The sequence below is a fragment of the Mus caroli genome, unplaced genomic scaffold (assembly GCF_978045245.1).
Source record: "Mus caroli unplaced genomic scaffold, Mus_caroli_1 scaffold_9, whole genome shotgun sequence".
NCBI classification, from domain to species: Eukaryota; Metazoa; Chordata; class Mammalia; order Rodentia; family Muridae; genus Mus; species Mus caroli.
This window is the reverse complement of record NW_028227264.1, coordinates 89,488,756-89,510,817: the sequence shown is the minus strand read 5'-3', so window position 1 is coordinate 89,510,817 and position 22,062 is coordinate 89,488,756. Positions and strand designations below refer to the sequence as shown.

The window sequence follows — 22,062 nt, the reverse complement described above, 5'->3', positions numbered from 1 at the left end:
GGCATGATGGCACAGGCTTGTATTCTTAGTGCTGAGGGAGTTCACAAGCCAGCCAGAAACTCTAATCAGTGAGCTCAGGTCCCAAACAAAGCAGACGGCGGCTGAGGACTAACAGCTGCCTCAGGTTCTGCATGCACATTCATACAACTACATGTGCACTAGTGCACACACACACACACACACACTGGTCTATACATTCTCACGCACATGCATGCACAGGCACAGACAGGCACCACTACCACCAAAGCAGTCTTAAGAAGTGTTCAACTTGTTGACAACCAAACCAAAGCACATGGTAATGGAAATGCAAAAGAGAATTTCTACTTCCAGTCTTCTTAAAAGGAATTTGTTCATAATTTGATCAATCTTCAATATTACCAAAAACAAGTGTTTCACACAAATTATACCAAGACAGTCACACCATTTAAGACTTTCAGCTTTCAAATATAAATGCACACTGTATGTCTCTTATTTTAGTGTCATTTAAAAACCATCTTGTTTATGTAAATCAACACCCTTTTCTTTAACCTTGGGTTGGTTTCTCCACGTTGTTCTTTCAGGTTGGCTGTGTGCCATGCCGACAGTTTTAAGAATAACCACCAGATGGCTCATCCTGTAAACGCTGTAAGTTCTGGGATCTCAGGAACAGAACAGAATTCTCACAAATTTCCTTTTAGCATGATATGATGATAAGGATAGCCATATCTGTCGCTTTTAAAAATACTTGAATGCGTCCTGATTTGGAAAAGCTACATTTCTGCAACTATACAAACACAAAATTTTATTGTCATAAAAATTAATAAGATAGTTTTCTGACAAATAAAATGCTTTTTGCTGATTGGCCTTTTCAACATTTCATTTGGGTGACTCTTTTTTTCTTTACATGTGTTGTTTAAAGCTAGGGTTTCTTCTTATTCTTATTTACTCTTAATTTCAGGCAAAGGTCTGTGAAATCTACAGCTATTTGAACACTATGGTAATTGTCCTTTAATTAGAAACTCTTGCCCTTCAGTGATCTATTTACATTGGTATTGGACAGCAGCCAACTGCAGCTTATACTATGGCTATAATTCAATTGCTGGACTGCACGCTGGTTTTCAAATATAGTTTTACAAAATGGGAACAGTAGGGGGCATTCAGAGCTCAAGGTGTCTGTTACACTGTATTAGGAGGCCATATTTTCCTCTCTCAAAAATGCACTCTTGTCTGTTCTAGTGCTCAGGACTGAATTCCTTTCTAAATCTGTTCATTGTTTGTGATACAGATATTATGTTCTTGTTACCATTCTGACTCTAGATATCTAACATTATAATTCTCTGTGGTGCTCAGCTCACTCTACACATCTCTGTCTCGCATGTGCATGTTTAGAAGAAAGTTTTAACTTACCATGAGACTAGAAACTGTGCACAGTGTATTTTACATCTTCTCTCCACCCCAAAAGTGTGTTAACTATGAAAATGCTATGTAGATGGGAAACATGCAAATGATCGCTATAAACTTTACTTTAGCATTCATAATTTTATTAAAGGAACAATAATTCTCATACTAACATAGATATCATTCTATCTTTAAATAGTCAATAGACTTAAAATGGATGTTCTAGAGGGCAGGCGAAAATTTTACAATTACTTCCTATATGTGGGATTTTTTTCTTTTTAACAGAATATCTTTATACCAAATGTGCCTGTGCATGATACCAAAACCCACAGAGCCTGTGCATCATACCCAAATCCAAAGAATTGTGCATATTTCTCCTTTAGGAAATTCATCAGAATGATATTTTGGCAGAGTAAAGATAAAAGCGATCAGTTTTTCAATGTGGCTTTGCCTTTGCAAAACTTGAGAGTAAAATACAGCATGAGCAAGCATTCGGCGGGTGCACCTGTTCATTGACTCGGGAATGGGAAGGTCCGTGATGGATGAGAATCTTCACAATCTCCACATCTCCTTTCCAGGCAGCCAGGTGAATGGGGAAGTAACCCTTGTTGTCTGCTACATTGGTGGATGCCTCGTACTGCAGCAGTTTGAGAACTATGTCCCTAGGAAGAAGTAAACGAAAGGAAAGAAACAACAGAAAAGAAAACAGGCTGAACAACACAGACTTTATTAGACTGCTAGGATCGTTTATTAGAGATTAGCTGGCATTTAAAACAGTCATTTGAGGCACTACAATTTAAAATTGGGATTAAGATCATTTTACTTAGAAAATACTCAAAGCCCTCCCAAGACACATGCAGGCATGCACACACACCACACACCACACACACACATACACACACACACACACAAACTCATACGCACATGCACAAATGGGTGTGCATATACCCAGATCATTAACTAACGAATAAAATTACTTAATAGAATGCATTTGGTACATATATACAATTTCGTTATAGCAATCAAAGGTTACTTCATCAACTTCTTATGTTTCATGATAACGCGTGTCTGAGAGTTAACCTGAAGTAAAAGCTGACGCTATAAGCAAACTCCCTGGTTCCAGAAACTAAAGTTATCAAGTGCCAAAGTTAACTTAGGTGTTTTCTATATCCCCTCTAGAGAGAACTAGGCTGAAGGAATTAAGATGTATACAAGAGAGAAATTTAGGTGTGTGGGTAAGGGAGCTAACGACTATAGCACTAGATTACTATTAAAAGCCAGAATTTGGTAGCTGTACAGCAACAGCACATAACATGATTGAATATACGATCCATCCTGTCTTCCTCTTTGTCCCCAGAGCCCAGGAAGTGGTCAGAATGAAATTCATCTAAGAGAGAATGTCCATCTCTGCTATAATCCCCAGTACAGCTCCCATGCTACCCGCAGACTTCTATATTTAAACCCCACCAGACTTCCAGCGTGGAAACCTTCATTGAATTAACCTCAAGAAGGGCTGGATAATAATTATTACTAAATACTATACTGAGCTTCCTATAAAATAATACAATAATGTGATTCTGAACAATAGTCGCATTTTCACTTGGCTGCACAGAGACACAGATTTTAATAATCCTTCCATGAAACTCCAGACATACACATGTGTAAAGGCAGGCAAAAAATACTTCTGAATATTACAATTATAAACTAATGTCAATCCTTAGGGTTAAAAAAATTACCAATAGAAAGAATGAATATAAGAGAAAGATCTAAATTTAATTTTTTTTCATGAGGTTAAACTAAGACTGGTAAAGAAGAAAAAAAATAAGTGGCCATTTAAAAATAATGAGGTTAGAATCCTAATACCTCAGAAGAAACAGATACAATGCAAAATAACAATAAATGGCTAAATCCACTGCCCCAAATGTAGCCTAACGACCAGATACAGTTGCAACATATTTGAAGTTGTGATTAAGAGAAAAAGAAAAACAGAGACTATGTTATAGATATGTGTTCTGAGGAACCTTCATCTTCTAATAAGATTTCTGAGAAACTAAGACATGAATAATATCTCTTTCAAGAGCTGGTTGTACTTTTGTAAGTGTGTGTGTGTGTGTGTGTGTGTGTGTGTGCGTGCACCCATGAGCACGAGGACATGTGGAGTGACCATGGAGGCTGGAATAAATCAGAGCCTGGAGCTGCAGTTAGAGGTAGTAGCTATCAGCGCCCCAATGTGGGTGCTGGGAACTGAACTCAGGTCCTTTGGAAGTGCTCTTAACTGCACCTATGCTAAGCCATCTCTCCAGTCCCATAAATTATATCCTAACATGTCTTTTTAAAAGTTATTATTTAACAAGATCTGAATTTAGAAGGCTGGGGGTTGACTTAGCTATGCCAACTAACTACCTAAGTTTTCATTTCAATACTATTTTCTTTTCCTTTCTGGGGGGGGAAAACAACAGTAGAAAAACAAAGCAGCATCTACTGCTGACGCACCGTAAGAATGCTGAATGGGAGTCACAAAAGTCACGTGACAACTGGCTCTGCACTATGTAGGCATGAGAATTGGTATCAGACAAGAACAAAAGCAGGTGAAAGTGAAATTTGACATTTATCTGGGTCACATGATTTTCCTCATTGCTGCCACATAAGAGCTGTCCTAGGGTCTTCAATTCTGAGATAAAATAACCACACTGAGGTAAGAAGAATCCAGTCGATAGTTACAATGTTCCAAATCTGTTGTAGTACTAACAAGTGTAGAGAAACAAGCAGCCAAATGATCCCCTTACTTTTCTTTTCGTTATACAGTAACCCAGCCTTGTATATTTCATCATAGTAATACAACACAGACTAAAATACCTTTCAAGGGGAAGTTAAACAAGATGGGGTGAAATCTTTTATTTCTTTTTACTTTCACCAAAAATTCAGAATTTATTCTTTGACTCGAATTTTGTTATTTCCTAATAATATTGATGATATGCATTCACTGTTTATCCAGAAAATTCATGACACATTGAAAAATGATTATTTTTAAACAGTGACTTAGTTTAAATATTTGTATTGTGTATAGTATTATAACCATCTCATAACAGAATCAGAAAGGGATAGTCTATATAAGGTAGAAGGAGAACATCACTAAACACTATCTTTTGAAATGTACTACACTAGTTTATTTGATGGGGGGCACACATGTGTGGAAGTTAGCAGGCACTTTGTCAATGCTAGTAGGTTTTTCTCCTTCCACCACGTGGGTACAGGACTGCTGAACCCAGGCCATCAGACTTGATGAGCAAAGCCTTTACCAGCGGAGTCACCTAGCTGTCCCAAGTATTCTATTCACACTTGTGAATGTGTTTAGTACATTTCTTTGTGTTTCTACTGTCCTGAGCGATCAAATCCAGGGCCTGGGAAACGTAAGCAAATCCTTTAGCTATTATCCCTAAACATATTTCCTTTTTTCTGAGCAAAGGTCCTGCCGAATTTAAGGGTGGTCTTCAACTCTTGCCTCAGCCTCCCAAGAACCTGGGAGTAACATAGGCTGCTTGGTCAATGTGTGTATCTGTACATTTAAATTTTCTTTTAAATTTTTTTTATGTTGAGTTTTATCACCTTATTCGGATTTATTCACTAGTGAAGCATCTGAGTTCGGATTCAGTTTGAAAACACACTTTTTAAATATAAAGCTTGACTTTTAATCAAGTAAATACCTGGCAGTTTTCCTGAACTGTAAACACAATAGATACTCTCATTAATAATCTGTCACTACTCTGTCTTATGGTGCATCTAGTTGTATCATACCTACTGTTAATTAAATGGTCTTTTCCATACAGGCTCATTAAGAGCAAATTAAATTGTAAGTGCTTTCTACATCTAAATTTGAAGAGTAACAGAATACCAACTCAGTATTATTACGTTTTACTTTCATTTAGGTTAAGTGTAATACCCTATTCAGGGAAGGCAAACGACTAAGGATGTTGGCTGTATTTCATTCCTTGGATTACACTGCTGATGTCCCTGAGACTGGGAAGCGTTTTACAAATAAAGTAGCAATGGTTCGTATAGCGAACATTTGATATTGTGCTCCAAGGTTAATGAGTGACTCAGGCACAGGGTATACACTTAGCGGGTATGAAACCCGAATTCAACGCTAGCAAATTCTAACTTGATTTCAGACACTTGAGGACTGTGTGTGGTGACATTGTAAGAAAAAACAAAAACAAAAACAAAAAACAAAAAATGAATGTACCTCAGAGTCAGGTCCAAGACTGGAAATGTCAGGCCTCATAAGAGTTTACCTTTGTCAGAAACCAACACACACACACACATACACACACATCAAAACAGGTGAACTGAAATCCTAATGTAAATGTGGTAGATGGGTGTGCTAGTTTGAATAGGTTTAGCCCTGCATAGACTCTGTGTTTGAATGCTTGGCCCATAGGAAGTGCTACTATTAGAAGGAATGGCCTTCTTGGAGGAGGTGTGGTCTTCTTGGAGGAGGTGTGGTCTTCTTGGAGGAGGTGTGGCCTTGTTAGAGGAAGTGTATCACTGAAGGCAGGGCTTTTGAGGTCTTAAATGTTCAAACTACACCTCCTGGAAGCCTTCGAATTAAGATGAAGAGCTCTGGGCTCCTCCAGCACCGTATCTGCCTCCATACTCCCATGCTTCCTGCCATGATGATAATGGACTAAAACTCTGAAACCCTAACCTGGGCCCATTTAATTGTTTGTCTTTATTAAGAGTTGCCTTGATCATGGTGTCCCTTTACAGCAATGGCGACCCTAACTAAGACATGAGGTCACAGAAAAAGTAATTTTATTACCAGAGGCAAAACCAAGTATCAAATCAAAAAGTATTCCAACTTAAATAATTTAATTATTTTGCATGTGATATATGTAAATTCAGGTAAAAATACAAATTTTAAAGTATTGGTTTTTTCCACTCTCATTTACATTTATGTTCTGATAAATATGGAAACATTTCTGATTAATATTAAATATCTTTGAAGAAGTTCAGATTAAATTCTAAGCAAATCAGAGTAGTTGGTTGTGCCAACTTCATTTTTTCCCTCTGTTTTCTCATGAAGATTCCGTGTAACTTCATCACAACTGTGTTCATTCTATCCTGTTGCTTGTCAGCAGGTCTCAAAATAGCAGCTTCATCTGGTTGCAGAACTAACTAACCAATGAAAGTTTCAAACCTCATAAGACACCAGACTTCCCAGAGGCCACCTGCTTCTCCTTAAAGCAAAATAAAGTCTCAGGTGTGCTGGGTATGCCCAGGAGGCTGGTGGACATATGGCCCATGCTCACCGAAGCTTCTTTAAAAAATAAACTCACACTTACAATTTCTAGATTGTGGGGGGAAAAAAAGAACAATTAAATCAAAGGGGTTTCAAGCTATCCCAACAACTCTGGGTATCTGATTATAAAAATTTTAGAGTACTCCCACTTTTATTTAAGAAGAAAAAAACTAAAGGGAAAAAAAACCAGAAATCAAAACCACAAACAGCTGCCTATCTGGATTCTAGCCCCAATTTAACCTACAATTTAGATTATAGATACTAGCGTCTATAAGATATTAAGTGCTAAAAGAGATAAAGTGGAAAGTATCTTAACTCCACACATGCCATATTACACACCATGCATATCTCCAAGGAAGAAAGATAATGTGTTGATACTTTTATTTTTAAAGTATATCCAAGTTTTATGACAACACATCCAATAGCGTTTGAGAAAAAAGACTTAAGAAAAGTACGGAGCAATTTCCTAATTAGAGAAGGGGAATGAAATGAAATATAAGCACTTAAGTTTAATAAAAATCTTATTGTGAACAGTAAAGAAATTTTTTTTTTTTGAAAAACATATCCAGGCATGTGATCCCAGCCCTTGTAAAATGGAGACAGGAGAAGAGTGAGTCTCTCAAAGTCAGCTTGTAAGAAACACCACTTCTGAAAGGGAGGGGAGAGTGGAGGGGAGAGGGGAGAGTGGAGGGGGGAGGGGAGGGGAGGGGAGGGGAGGGGAGGGGAGGGGAGGGGAGGGGAGGGGAGGGGAGGGGAGGGGAGGGGAGGGGAGGGGAGGGGAGGGGAGGGGAGGGGAGGGGAGGGGAGGGGAGGGGAGGGGAGGGGAGGGGAGGGGAGGGGAGGGGAGGGGAGAGGAGAGGAGAGGAGAGGAGAGGAGAGGAGAGGAGAGGAGAGGAGAGGAGAGGAGAGGAGAGGAGAGGAGAGGAGAGGAGAGGAGAGGAGAGGAGAGGAGAGGAGAGGAGAGGAGAGGAGAGGAGAGGAGAGGAGAGGAGAGGAGAGGAGAGGAGAGGAGAGGAGAGGAGAGGAGAGGAGAGGAGAGGCAGAAAGAAGGAAGGGAGGGAAACGATGAGGGAGGGGCCTAACAAGGGAATTGTCAGTGGTCAGTGTAACCGTGGGAGCAAAGGGTTTGCCTAGCATACATGGAGTCTTGATTTCCACCCCGGGCATTTATTAACTAATTACTTGCAAAACAAAATAAGACAACAGAACACAGGAAGAAAGAAAAGTCAATCAGGAGAGAGGAATGGAAGAAGGTAAGCAGGTAGAGAAGGATGGGAGGGAAAAGCCATGAAGAGGGGGAGAAGGACAGGCATTGCCATTCAGAAGAGAATTAAGGGATTCATGTTGGAGTATAAATGGATGGTAATCATCCCTGGTACATTTTGTCCTGCTGACCATGATTTTTCTGTCATTTGAAGGTAATAACTTTCTATTCTGTAATTGCAAATGACCCAGGAAAACACCAATGGAGTACAATTTCTGTTGTGTCCGGCCTGGCTGACTGGCGATGAACTGTTCTGTGTGAAATGGTGCATCCCAGGGAGAAAATGCTTCTCCAAGCCAATAAACAAGGGCTCCGGTAAAACACACCAACACGGAGGAAACAGTTTCAATCTCCAGAGTGGAGGCTTAGGGACACTCACCCAGTGGAGGTGGGGGAAAGTTACACGGAAAGCCAAAGATTAAAACACAGGACCCTGCAACATCCTTCCTAGCACTGTGAGTCTGCAAACTCTAGCCTAGAAATCACGTTTATAAAAACAATCTAGGAACCACAACTGCAACAAGAATGGGCTATGCTTTTATATTACCTGCTAAGGTTTACTAGAGAAAAATACAACAAACTAATGACCTGTGCTAAGTGACAATAGTAAACAAAAGAAGTATTAGCCCATTCTATCTTTAATAATATTTTTCTCTCCTTGAAGTAACTCTTTTTTTAACCTAAGGCAGTATTAGTTAGAATTCCATGGGGAAAATACTAATTGATGACATGGGAAGATATCTCAGAAATATATAGCATTACATAGAAAATCCAGGGAGGGGTTAAGTACGGAAGGAGGTAACATGGAAAACTGATAAAAGCATAGACCTGTGGGCTGGAGAGATGGCTCAGCGGTTAAGAGCACTGACTACTCTTCCAAAGGTCCTGAGTTCAAATCCCAGCAACCACGTGGTGGCTCACAACCATCTATAATGAGATCACGTGCCCTCTTATGGTATGTTTAAAGACAGAAAAAATGTACTCACATAAAATAAATAAATACTTCTTTAAAGGAAAAAAAAAGCATAAGCCTGTAACAAGAATGGCGAGGGTCTCAGTACAACACCACCTTACAATACAAGTAGCTAGTTCATCATTTATCCAAAATGGCCTACTTTGTCCATCTATCTAATAAGTGGATTTGAGGAGTATAAGTGGTGCCTAAGTGTAGAAGTCTGTAAGTAATTTAAACATACATGCTTTATAATCCAAATTTCAGAATTATAGTATCACAGTACAAAATGAAGAAATGAATGATACAAAACATATATATCAGAACTGTAATTGAAAGACCAGTGAAGACTAGCTAGCCACTGTATTTGATACACACTGAACTGAGGCCTAAAAGAGTTACTAATAACACATATTAAAAAGAATTAGCAGGTTAGACACTTTTCCTACTTTTCCCAAAGCATATCCATAGGATGATACTGAAAAGAGTTTTATTAGAAAGTGGTTGATAAACAAGTTCATCAGATAGGATGCTTAGAAATGCCTAGCTGAACCCTATTTTCTTTATACTAATGATAACAATTACTGTTGGGTCCCTTTAAATTATCTTCACTTTCAATGTTGAGAATAGAAACGAACAGGCATGTTTTCCCAGGCCATTGTGTGTAAATCAAAGATGTTCAGTAAATAGATTTTCTGAAAATTTAGAAAGGCTACAAGTCCTAACTTGCTTTCAGGCACTTGAGAAGTGGCATTGTAACAAAACAAGAAATGAGTGTAACTCAGGGTGGGCACCGAGACAGTAAATGTCAGGCAGGCCTCATAGAGTTTACCTTCGCCAGGAACCTGAACGCTAAATGAAAAAGGAACATCATTATTGGTAGTCTGAGCTGATTTAAATTTGCCTTGGAATCTGATCATCCCGATACAAGAAGAATTCATAATAAGTTTCCCTTTTGAAGGAGACCTGTGAACTGGGCACAGTGATTTGCATCTGCAATCCCAGTTTGCCAGAGGCACGGAAGGGGTCATCAGATTGAGTCAAGGTAGGGAGGTACAGGCAAGAACCGATCTTCAGAAAGAAAATACTGACAGACAAGCAGACATACAGACATTTGCATTCTATAGAAAAACAACTTAATGATAAAAAAAAATTTCTGTCAAAACAAAACACTCTAAGCTAGATGGGATATGATAATACAATATAAAGGCAACAGATAAAAATAAATGTGATTTAATAATACAATGCTAAGAATATAAACAATGGGAGATCAAATTTATAACATTTTATGAAATTCAGATGGTTCTTTTAATGTACTGATGAGATTAGATTTATAGAAGTTTTAAGAGAAAAACTGTAAGGGTAATGAATAATGCAAAAATTGTGTTTTTTTTTTTTTTTTTTTTTTGAAGTTAGAGTTGCATGGCCACCAAAGTAATGATCAAGTGTAAGTACGGCCTCTGTGTTTGAAATTTAAATAAATATCACGTGGGAAGAAACGTGTGTGTGTGTGTGAATGTGTGTGAATGTGTGTGTGTGTGTGTGTGTGTTCTCATGTAGCTCAGGCTGCCCTTGAACTCACAAAGTAGGCAAGGATGAACTTGAACTCCTAATCCAGCCTGTGCTTCCCAAATGCTGGGATACAAGCATGATCTGAAGACCACATCCCACTCAAAATACTAAAGTGAAATAAAAAGAGCCAAGCCGGGGAACACACTTGCATCATTCCTGCAAAGGAAAAACCGAAAGGGAGTGGGGGAGACAGAAAAGGGCACATCTCTCTTATGTAGCAAAAGACAGAACATCTGTGACACCAAGAAAATGCATCACATCTTCGCGCTAAACCTTAGCTTACCTAGCCGAAATACAGACAGGAAGTGCTGGTTGTAGTTATATGGTCTCTCATGCCCCACTGCATAAACTAGCATATTAATTAAAACGTTAATCCCATAAGATCAAACAGGTTAGAGCTGAGAAAGGTGATTCTATATGACAGAAAACATCACATAAGTACCCATGTCCTCTAGTGACAGGATAGTGGCAAGAGTCCCCTCCTGTGTCGAGCTGGCATAGGCAAAGGTCATGAGAAGGTAAGCAGTGGTGGTTTATGCTGTTCTTTCCCTAAAACTACACAGGATTAGCCTGGTTCCTGCTTCCATCACTCCTGTGCGATACTGTTTACTCCTCCTTTGAACTGACACTCTGAACACACTCATGCTCAATGATACTCCTACCAAGCTGAATTTATCAGTATCATCCGGTGCCTCCTCGCTAAATTGCCTACGACCAGAAGGCTGGAGAGATGAGAAAAGAATCAACAGATACAGTTAATGTCATCACATGTAACCAAATCTGTAAAACATCCAGTCTGGATAAGTGGCACTTACTTATGTCCATTTAAGGCTGCGTGGTGTAAAGCGGTGTAACCCGAACTGTCTGTGCAGTTCACATTGGGACCTCGCCAGATGCTGCGAACAAAACACAAGCGCAGAGTTATCAGTTACGGAGTCACGCTTTCGGGAGCAAGAACCACAGTAGTCAGGCAGCAGGCTGCGTGTGGCATACAAACACTGTAGTTCTGTATGAAATTAATGGCATCCTTCATCTATACCCCAAAGAATAACTTCATTTATTTGATGTAGAGAAATTAAACAGCAAGCATCTTCAGAAAATATATTACTGGATATATGTGCACTGCCATGCACTGAGTTTGGGTCCAAACTTTCCCTCTAACTTACTCAAGTACTAGGTATTAAAAACTAAGGACCTGTGGCATTTGCCTCAACTCTATTAATGCACTAACCCTGCCCAGAAGAGATTTGTGTGCACGACGACACACGTTCACATGATGCGAAGACTTAAACTCTTCTTGTCTATCACTGCCAAGAAAGTGTATATAAAACCACCAGTCGATCCTAACAGTTATGCCCTTACCACTGACTTTACGATACAATATATTCTGGAGCTAACATGTAACTATGTAAAGGACTCATTTTATACTTGATCACTGCAATTAAAGAAATTACTTTTAGCCTTTGGAGACAATAAAGCACTGAAAGGCACTTGTCTAAGATCAAGACAGAGTGACTTTATCTAACGTTCATGCTGACAGTGAAATTAGAAAAGATACTAGCTAATGACAAATTCATATTCATGAATAATTTATAATGCATTAACTCTAGGTCACACATTAAGATAAGCAATGAAAACACAAAATCATAATCAACAATCTTCCCTTATAAAGCACAGTCTGACTGGGGATGCTGGCTTGCGCCTTTAATCCTAGCACGCGAGAGGCTGAGGTAGGCAGATCTCTGAAATTTGGAGACCAGCATGGTCTATACAGGAGTTCCAGGACAGTCAGGGCTACATCTAAGGTCCTGTCTCAAAAGGAGAAAAAAGGGTCTAATGTAGACAATAGATATGGTACACATTCATACACATAGGAAAATACACACATGAATAGATATGCATAAGTGAGTACATACACATACATATATATACATATATACACACATGTGTGCACACATATATTATATACCTATGTACATATTATATACATATATACATACATACATACATACATACATACAGAGAGATAGATAGATGGAAAGTGAGATTTAATAAAATATACCCTAAATTTAACTAAATAAATTAAATTTAATTAAATGATTAATTTTATTAATTTAACTAATAAATTAATTTAATAAAAAACCCTGGATTACTAAGCTGCTTGTACAGCTAAGTACAGACTTGCCTAGCATATGCAAGGTCCTAGGTTTTGATCCTCTATAAAACACAGAAACAGGAGAGAGAGCTAAGAAACCTCAATGATCTTCGTAATAGAGAAAGCAGACCTGAACCAAATGAGGTTGCAACACACATAAACAAAACACAGTAGGGGCCATTTCATAACCATTAAGGGAACAACTTGACAAGAGTACAGAATAATCTTAGGTAGTTTTTAATGCATAGAACAACAGATCTTCATAATACATTAAATAAAACCTAGCTCAACTGCAAAAAATATATATACCTATGTCTGAAAATAGATTAAAACATCTCCCAGTTGATGAAATAAAAATAAAATCAGTATAAAACTAAATAATATTATCAACTAACTTGACCTAACTGGAATTTATGTAACCCTTTATGCCATAATAACAGAATAATAAAAGTTTTTTGCAAAGAAACTCAGAATATTATCAAAACACAGTAAATTATGGAACATAAAACAGTCCTACTTTATATGAAAGTATTCAAATCAAGAAAGATATATTCTCTGACTAGAGTGAAATTAAATTAGAAGTCTTTCACACAAAAGTATCTGGAGACCCCTAGTGTTAGCAATGACGTAACATCAAAGTCAAAGAAGATGATAAAAAGGAAAATGCAGAGTAATTTAAGCTTAAAACACAACACACTAAGCTTTACTTACTAAACTGACTTCAACCTTATATTCTAAAACTATCCATACACAACTAAAGCATGCCTAAAGAACTTGAGTTGCCAAAGCACTGATTTAGACAAGAAGAAAGGCTCAAACTGGTAACCTTGGCTTCCATTTTTAAGAAACAGAAAAACAGAGCTAGAGTTCTGTCATTAAAGTCTCACACTCAACTCTTAAAAGGCCATGAGTTTCATTCGCAGCACCCATGTAATCTAAGTCTGTCTCCACAGCTGCCCTGTTCTGCCCTTTAATGACACCTGCACCACACATGGCACACGCACATGCCTGAGCGCACACACACATGTACACACGCATCAGTAAAAGAAATTATAAATCATATAACACATTAGCAAAAAAAAAAATATAAGCCATGTAAAATAAGCATAAATCTTGAATACACATTCTCCAAAGGAATATAAAATAGACAACGGGTATATGATAAAGCATACAACTTCATTATTAAATTTCATCAGTAATAAATTTCACTAATCAAAAACAGTACGAAATATGAATACAAGCATTAGTAAGACTATTCTCATTCTTTTCATAGCTGTTTCTAAAAACAACAACAACAAAAACAAAAGTGTTTGTAAGGGTTTGTGGAATAGAAATTGTCTATATACTTCTAGCTAGAATGTAAAATGATATAGTCACCATGAAAAACACTGTGGAGGTTTTAAAATAAATTAAAAATAGAACTTCATATGGCCCAGCAATCACACTTCTGAGCATGTACCAAAATATTAACATCATGGCAATAAAGATAACCACACTCCTGTGTGCACTGGGAACATTATCCACCAAGAGCTGAGATAGTCAAGCAGCCTAAATGCCCATCAACCAACAGATGACCAAACCAAGTGTGGCACACACATATAGTTAATGTAGAGGAAGAAATATCCTGAACAGAGGAAGAAAGACCTTGACGCTTGCTACAGCATAGGATGAGCACAGAGAACAGCACCCTAAGTGAAACAGCCAGACACGGGAAGATCAAACATCTAACATGCAGACATTAAAAGAGAAATGGTTTGTATTGGGAGACAGCCCATCATGGTGAAGAAGGCATAGCCACAGGAGGAGTCTGGAGCTGGGGCAGCAGGAACTTGCTTACATCTCAACAGATTAGAAAATGGGAATGGTAATGTCAATGTTTGATTTTTTTTTCCCATTTTTAACCAGGTCAGGACCCTACCACGTGGGTTGCTGCCACCACATCAACGTGAATCTTCCCTCCTCAGCCAATTCTCTCTGAAAATACACTCATAGACACACCATAGGTCTGTCTGTGAGATGACGCTAAATCTGGTCAGGCTGGCAACAGAGAATAACCATCATGGTAGGTTTGCTTCAGATTATGAGGCGACTTGTAACATTCCAAGAAACTTGGAATTAGTTCTGCAGTCAACTTGACACTTCTGGCATAACAAGGTCAGCATTTCAAGGTGACAGCTTCTCTAATGGGTTTTGGAAAGTGACCAGAAAGGAAACTGTGTTGACAGTTAATTTTATAATTTATTTATTCATGTGTTTTTATGTATATAAGTGCTCTGTCTGCATGCACTCACTCCCGCAGGCCAGAAGAGGGAATCAAATCCCAATATAGATAGTTGTGAGCTACCATGCGATTGTTGGAAATTGAACTTAGGCCCTCTGGAAGAACAGGGAGTAATCCTAACTGCTGAGCCATCTCTCTAGTCCTCCTTTTTAAAAGATTTATTTGTGTATGTATTTTTATGTATATGAGAACAGTTGACTATAATAAGAAAAGAATGAAAGAAATATTCTGAACTATTGTGTACATAATGGCAAATTGAAAAAGCTGAAGGAGGAGATTCAAATTCTTATAGCCAAGAGAAAATCTCTGAAAGATGATAACCATGTGGAAAGGAGTTAGCTTGGCACATGGCTGAGGTCCCTACCGTGAATGACATGCAGGTGGTGAGATACCTCTCTTAGTAGGGACTTCAAGGGCTGTGATGCCTTTGGGGAATATCTGATTTCAGACAAGCTAAGAACCCTATGTTGTTCAGAACACTCTCACAACGGAGGAAAAACAAATGATAAGATACTATAAATAAACCAATATTTTTTTAATTTTTTGAATGTTATTAAAATCTTAAAAATATTTAGTGGGAAAGGGCATTGATATGTGTTGCTAACATAAGGCGCAGGTCATATATATTCCATTTACCTCTTGCATCCCACTTCCATATTATCAACAAAAATATTAGTTGTAAAAGAAACCTGAAATTTTTCTAATGAATGTCTCTTCTTCTAAGGAGAATTATTATTGGCAACATATTTTTACAAAGAAGGAGATTCAGAATAGAAATTTAGCATATGTGCCAGGAAGCTAAATTCAGCTGCACCTATTGACAGAGCCTGTAGGCACGCATCCACATAGCCTCAGAGCATCTCTACACATTTGAATGCTATAAATAATCCAGGCCCAAAACCTCAAACTGAAAACTTAAAAAGGAAACCTTGATTTTGGAAAGCTCACGCCTTGAGTCAATAGCCCATTCATTCCAACTTTTTAAAAATGTACCCCTCCTCTACTCAGTCATAATAAGTGCCTTTAGCAGATGTGCGGAAAAGGATTGGGAATCTTATTACATATGTGTTTTTCTAAAACCCAGATTCTTTATCTTATTCTAATAGAGACTAAAATAGCACTTGCAAATATTTTAAAGTCTTCCTGTCAGCATTCTTTACCCAAAAATCAGTGCTTTCCTATAATGAGATCAAAACTTTCCCAAAGACCCCATTCCCTTGGTTGTAGTCCATGTAACAATGTAACCAGGTTCCTATGAAATGGGCTTTCTGCTGAACTTTCAAATGGTCAGGGCACACATGGAACCATTTCTTTGGTTTTTACATGTTGAAGAGGATAATCCTTAAATGTAATCCTGAGGTTTGGGGGCCAATATATACATGTGTAGCCAATGAGATGTAAGAAATAGCTATCCCTGCAAATTGATCATTGCTATTGTCTTCACAGATCTGTGGAGAAAATCCATTCTGAACAACATAAGAGTGTGTCAGCTTTTTCTGGAACTCTCTGGAGCTGGGGAAATAGGCCACTAGTAGAGAGAGCCCTATAAGCTCTCTGACTATTTCAAGTGATTGATAGCCTAATGTGGACAGAGACTTTCATATTATATAATGCAGGGCAGTTCAATGTTATTATTGGGGCCAGAGGGAAAGAAAAATCAAAGGTTACACTGATGTGATTTTCTTCCAACAGCCAATAGGAGACATGCCATCACCCTCTGTGACAGCATTTCCAGACAGGATTAACCTAAGGGAGTAAGAGCCACCCTCAAAATGGGCAACCCAGAAGTAGAAATCCCAAGGGAAAGGAGGACGTGCACACCTCCTTACTTCTTCTTGAGCGGGTGTCTCTAACACTATTGCTGCTGATACATCCTCCACTGCTGTCAGACTCCAGCTTCTCGAGCTTGCTGATGTGGACTCGATACCAGTACCTCTCTAGCAAACTTCCAGAATTCCAGGATTAGATTGAAACTACTGAGTCATTCATTTTCTTGGACTGAAAAGCTATCAGATTGTCTGCTCCTCCAGCCTACAGAAAGCCACTGTTGAACAGTCCAGCCCTTATAGGATAAGACAATCTAATAAATTCCTTTTTACAGTATATTTTATACAGATATATTTGATACTTACATACATTTTATAGGCTCTATTATTATTATTATTATTTTCTCTTCTTATTTGTTTTTGTTTTTGTTGATCAGGTCTCACTATGTAGCTCTCACTATGTAGCTCACTATGTACTGGAACTAACTATGTAGTTCCAGTACAGTCTGTACTGGAACACACCATGTGGACCAGGCCAGCCTCAAACTCACATAGATTTCCCTGCCTCTGCCTCCTGAGTACTGGGATTAAAGGCATATGCCACTATGATCGGTATAACACAGCTTCTTAAATGATAGGGCATAACTTCATATGGGAGCACACAACTGAATAAAGGCAGATGGGGAAAATGCAATGTAAAAGGTTTCTGAATGTGCAGCAACCAAATATTAATTCAAAACCAACACACTCTCAAGCCACACATGACAACACATGCTCTCAAGCCACACATGACAACACATGCCCTCATATCACACATGACAACATGTGCTCTCACACCACACATGATAACACATGCCCTCATGCCACACACCACACATGACAACACATGCCCTCATACCACACATGACAACATGTGCTCTCACACCATACATGATAACACATGCCCTCACACCACACACCACACATGACAACATATGCCCTCACACCACACATGACAACACATGCTCTCAAGCCACACATAACAATGCATACTCTCATATCACACATGACAACTGGTGTTCTCATGCCACACATAACAATGTGTGTTCTCAGGCCATACATGACAGCAAGTGCTGTCTGAAATACTTTGGTTCAGACTCATGCTCTGAGATGTGGTGTTTTAACTGAACATACGAAGCTTTCTGCTATGATAGACACAGGATGGTTTACTTACAGAAAACAAAAACTTATGAATTTCCCTACGTTCATTCCTCAGCACACATGCACTGGATTAGCAAATATCTGAACTGTATTGTGTTGAAATGTTTGATTTTTGGAATTTAGGTAGCTGGCTAATTTCATTTTAAAAATTCATTAATTCATTTTCACTTGGAACTAGGAGAGAATTTCCAAGTATTTCTGAAATGGCCCTAAACGTACTCACATTCTGCACTATGCATTTCTGTGAGGTGGCAACAACACACTGATGATTAGAAAATCAAAATATCAATCGACTCCAAAAACACTGAAGAGGTTCATAGTATACAGCACCAAATAATGAGCCTAGTTTTAATCCTTTACATAAAATAAAACCACATCCTTCCCATTAGTATGAAATTTGCTTTAGATCTTGATAAATAATAAAATTATATGTAGAGATTACATATATATGTGAATAATTATATTCAGATAAATTTCCTTACAATGTGATATCAGTAAGTGTGTAATTTGTACACCTATTCTATATACTTTGGGTCACATAAGTGTTCTCAGGCATAAAGAGGAAGCAAACAGAAGTGACTCAAGAAGCTCTGTGTACAGAATTAGACTGATACAGCAGACATGAAATTTTTGCCAAAAGTGACTTAAAATATTGGATTTTTAAAAAAATAAAATATCTATTTGACTGAGTCCCAATTTCTTAAGGTGTTTTTATATCTCTTTTTAAGAAGATATGACAACTGCTCTGGCGTACAGTCATATTTTAGACTGTAAACACAATTACACAAAAGCTAACACTATAGGGAGCATAATGGGAAAATTATATTACCAAACATTTTAAATGAATAATATGTACATTGGCTTTTTCATTGTAGACCCATAGCAAAGTACATAATAGGTTGGCTGTGAGCAGAAACCGGCTCAAGTAACAATCACAACATCCATGCTTGTTCTTCACTATATAAAATAAGGTTCCACAGAGAACATTTCAGAATGTGAACATCTGTAACCAGTCCGAGGATTAGACAGAGCCCTCATGAAAACCAGACTAGACATGATAACTTGCTTTCAACTTTGTCACTGGTGGTAAAAATATAAAACAATGCTCCCAGCCTGCAACCCCTGCCCTCCAAAGTTGACAGGATGCTTGAAAACAAACTGACAGACAGGAGAGATTAACCTGCCATGATCACACACCATGGATTCAATGGCGATTGTTCCTTCTACCCTTGTGTTCACTTTCTAGATAGTAAGTCAGAGGTACTGTCAAATGCACAATAATGATGTTTCACACATCCACATTCTAATCCTCAGAGTCGATGAAGATGACATGTCACACAGCAAAGAAGAATTAAGGCCAGTGTCAGAATTAAACTGCTGATCATCTGACTTTAACCGGGCTTATCCAGAGGCATCCAACGCAATCAGAGATGTCCTTAAATAGAAAGGGTGACAGGAGACATAGAGCCATAGAGACTACAGCAAGAGAGACCTCACTGGTCACTGGGTGGTAAAAACAAAAGACAAAGCACCCAGGAATGTGACCAGCCTCTTGACCTGCAGTTCTCAACCCATGGATCACCACCACCATAGGGGTCACATACCAGATATCCTGCATATCAGATATTTACATTAGGAGTCATAAGTAGGAAAATTACAGTTATGCAGTAGCAATGAAATACTTTTATAGTTGTGGGGGTCATCACAACATGACGAAGTGTCCCAAAGTGTCACAGCATTGGGATGGTTGAGAACCACTGTTATAGAATCTGGGAAGGGAAAGAAAATATATTTCCCTAGAGCCTCTCAAAGATAACATAACCCTTCTGACTCTGTGGTTTTTAGCCCACTGATATCTGTTAACCTCTGTGACTATAACACAATAGACTCGGAAGGCTTAAACCACTAAATGTGATAATTTATTACATCAGCAACGGGAAACTAATAGAGGTATATATAATAACAACCTTAAAACACAAGATGCTCAGACACATCTAAATATTCAGGAAACTTAGGCAGCAAGAGGAAAAGAACATGAACAACACATGGATGGTGGGGGACGTTCTGCATGTTATAAAGCATGTGAAGTACTCATACAGCCATCAGTCTTTAACTTCTATCATGTAGGAGGCACAGCAGCCTCTACATAAATGTAATGCAAGGGCCTACGGCTGCAAAGTCACCTTCTACAGGAGGACCTAATTGAGGACTGCCTGAGAGACCAAGGATTGCTGACACAGACAATGCCAGCCAATCGGGAACTGCTGTTTAGAAGAGATGCTTTCTTGAGACCAATGGGACACGGGTGAGAGTATTAAAGGAGCTTGCAGCAGCTTTCAGATGAGCTTGCTGCGGCATTTCTCACCTGATTCCACACCACCTTACCGGCAACCCCAAAGGCAGGTCGGGTGGGGCAGCAGGTAGTTCAGGGCACAGGCAGCACTATAATTCTGAGTTTTTTAATGAGAAAGTAAAGCATATCTTTTCCAGGATCACACGTGTAGTTAGCACTGACCGCCAGATTCAGGACCAAGATGTCTGTTCCCAGAGACCACTCCAGCTTCACTGTCTTAAAGTATCTTTCTATTATTATGAAATAATTGAGACATTCTATGCTTTAAAGCCAACTGTATTTCTTATGTGAGTGCCTCATTTTTCCATTGTGTTTTCCAATATTTCATTACGTTTCAGGACTTGAAGGAGCTATTTTATTTTTTTTACAAAATGAATAGTTATTGACTGTTTCTATGTTCTAACTATTTCCATCAGCTCAGCTGAATTCACCCTGTCACTTGCCTTACCATAGATATTTACGGAATCAAATCTACATAGTTTCTCACCTTGACACCACAACAAAGGAAAGCATCGTAAAAAAAAAAAAAACATTTAGATTGTAAACTTACCTCTTAATGACTACTCTGTAGAAGTTAGCTCTTGCTCAGTGTGATTTAATGGACTAACTTCCTCCTTCTTTCCTTACATCATGGGTTGAGTCTTTAAAATAACTTTAAATTTTCTTGAACATATTTATATACTTAATACTAGTGCATGTTATAATCCAATATATTCTTTTAAAAATATTAACTCTTCACAAGAAAGCTGCAAATGAACTATAATTATTCCACTTTTTTTTTTTCGAGACAGGGTTTCTCTGTGTAGCCCTGGCTGTCCTGGCACTCACTTTGTAGACCAGGCTGGCCTCGAACTCAGAAATCCACCTGCCTCTGCCTCCCGAGTGCTGGGATTAAAGGCGTGCGCCACCACGCCCAGCTTTATTCCACTTTATGAATTACATAAACAAGGTTCAGAAACATGAAATGACTTGGTCTGGGTTGCATTGCCCCACACTAAGTGAAGCAGGGCTTCAAAGCAACAGCAGTCTTCTTTCATTGCCTAATGTCTTACTACAGTGGTTCTCATCCTTCCTAACGCTGCAACACTTTATCACAGTTCCTCATGTTGTGGTGACCCCCAACCATAAAATTATTTCACAACTATAATTTTGCTTCTGATAAGAATTGTAATTTAAATACCTGATATGCAGGCTATCTGTTATGTGACTGTACTGAAAATTTTTGGTTTCTTTGAAAACCACAGACATAATATGGGAATCTGTGTTAGTCTTAGGTGTGGGATATGGGGCTGCTTCAAATTGTCCACAGCAGCTGACTATGATTCGCCTCATGCTCTCGCAGGGCTGTGATTTTGCCAGCTGCAGATAGTTTGCGTGACACTGGGAATTCTGCGGACTTTCCAAAAGGTATGTAAATGGGAGGATCTTGAGAGGCGGAGTTGTTGTTGTTGTTGTTGTTGTTGTTGTTGTTGCTGTGATTGGAGGTTATTGCTTGTTGGTCAGTTGCTGTTGATCTGTTTGTTAAGTAGTCATGTGCAAAAAAGAAACAACAAGAAGAAATTAGATATTCTGATGGTGAAGATGAAACTTAACCCAAGGAACTCGATACTCATAATCAGCAGGAAGTGGTCTCCGTTTTTCTCTTTCCTATCTAGAGTTAAGGAGTTAAAGGGGTGGAAGAAGAGGTTAGAGAAGGGTGGAAAATTAAAGAACCCACTAAGTAGCCAAAGTCTGGCTGCATGAGGTCCCTGTGAATGGGTCTTGATCCCAAAGGAGTTCTCACTCACAGGTTGAGGACCACTGCTGTATTGAGTGTGTCCATTGGTTGCATGGTTAATTGGCT

The 22,062-nt window shown here is 38.6% G+C and overlaps 1 protein-coding gene across 6 annotated transcripts in view; it reads right to left on the bottom strand.

The window, feature by feature from the left end:
• The window catches only part of Anks1b (ankyrin repeat and sterile alpha motif domain containing 1B), a 1,085,844-nt gene that overhangs the window by 919,441 nt on the left and 144,341 nt on the right, over positions 1-22,062 (bottom strand). For all 6 annotated transcript variants that reach the window (XM_085843084.1, XM_085843086.1, XM_085843085.1 and 3 more), the window contains exons 2-3: positions 11,280-11,360; positions 1,883-2,039 (exon numbers count right to left, since the gene is read on the bottom strand). In XM_085843084.1, coding sequence (XP_085699210.1) covers positions 1,883-2,039; positions 11,280-11,360 — 238 coding nt within the window. The remainder of the gene's footprint in view (positions 1-1,882; positions 2,040-11,279; positions 11,361-22,062) is intronic.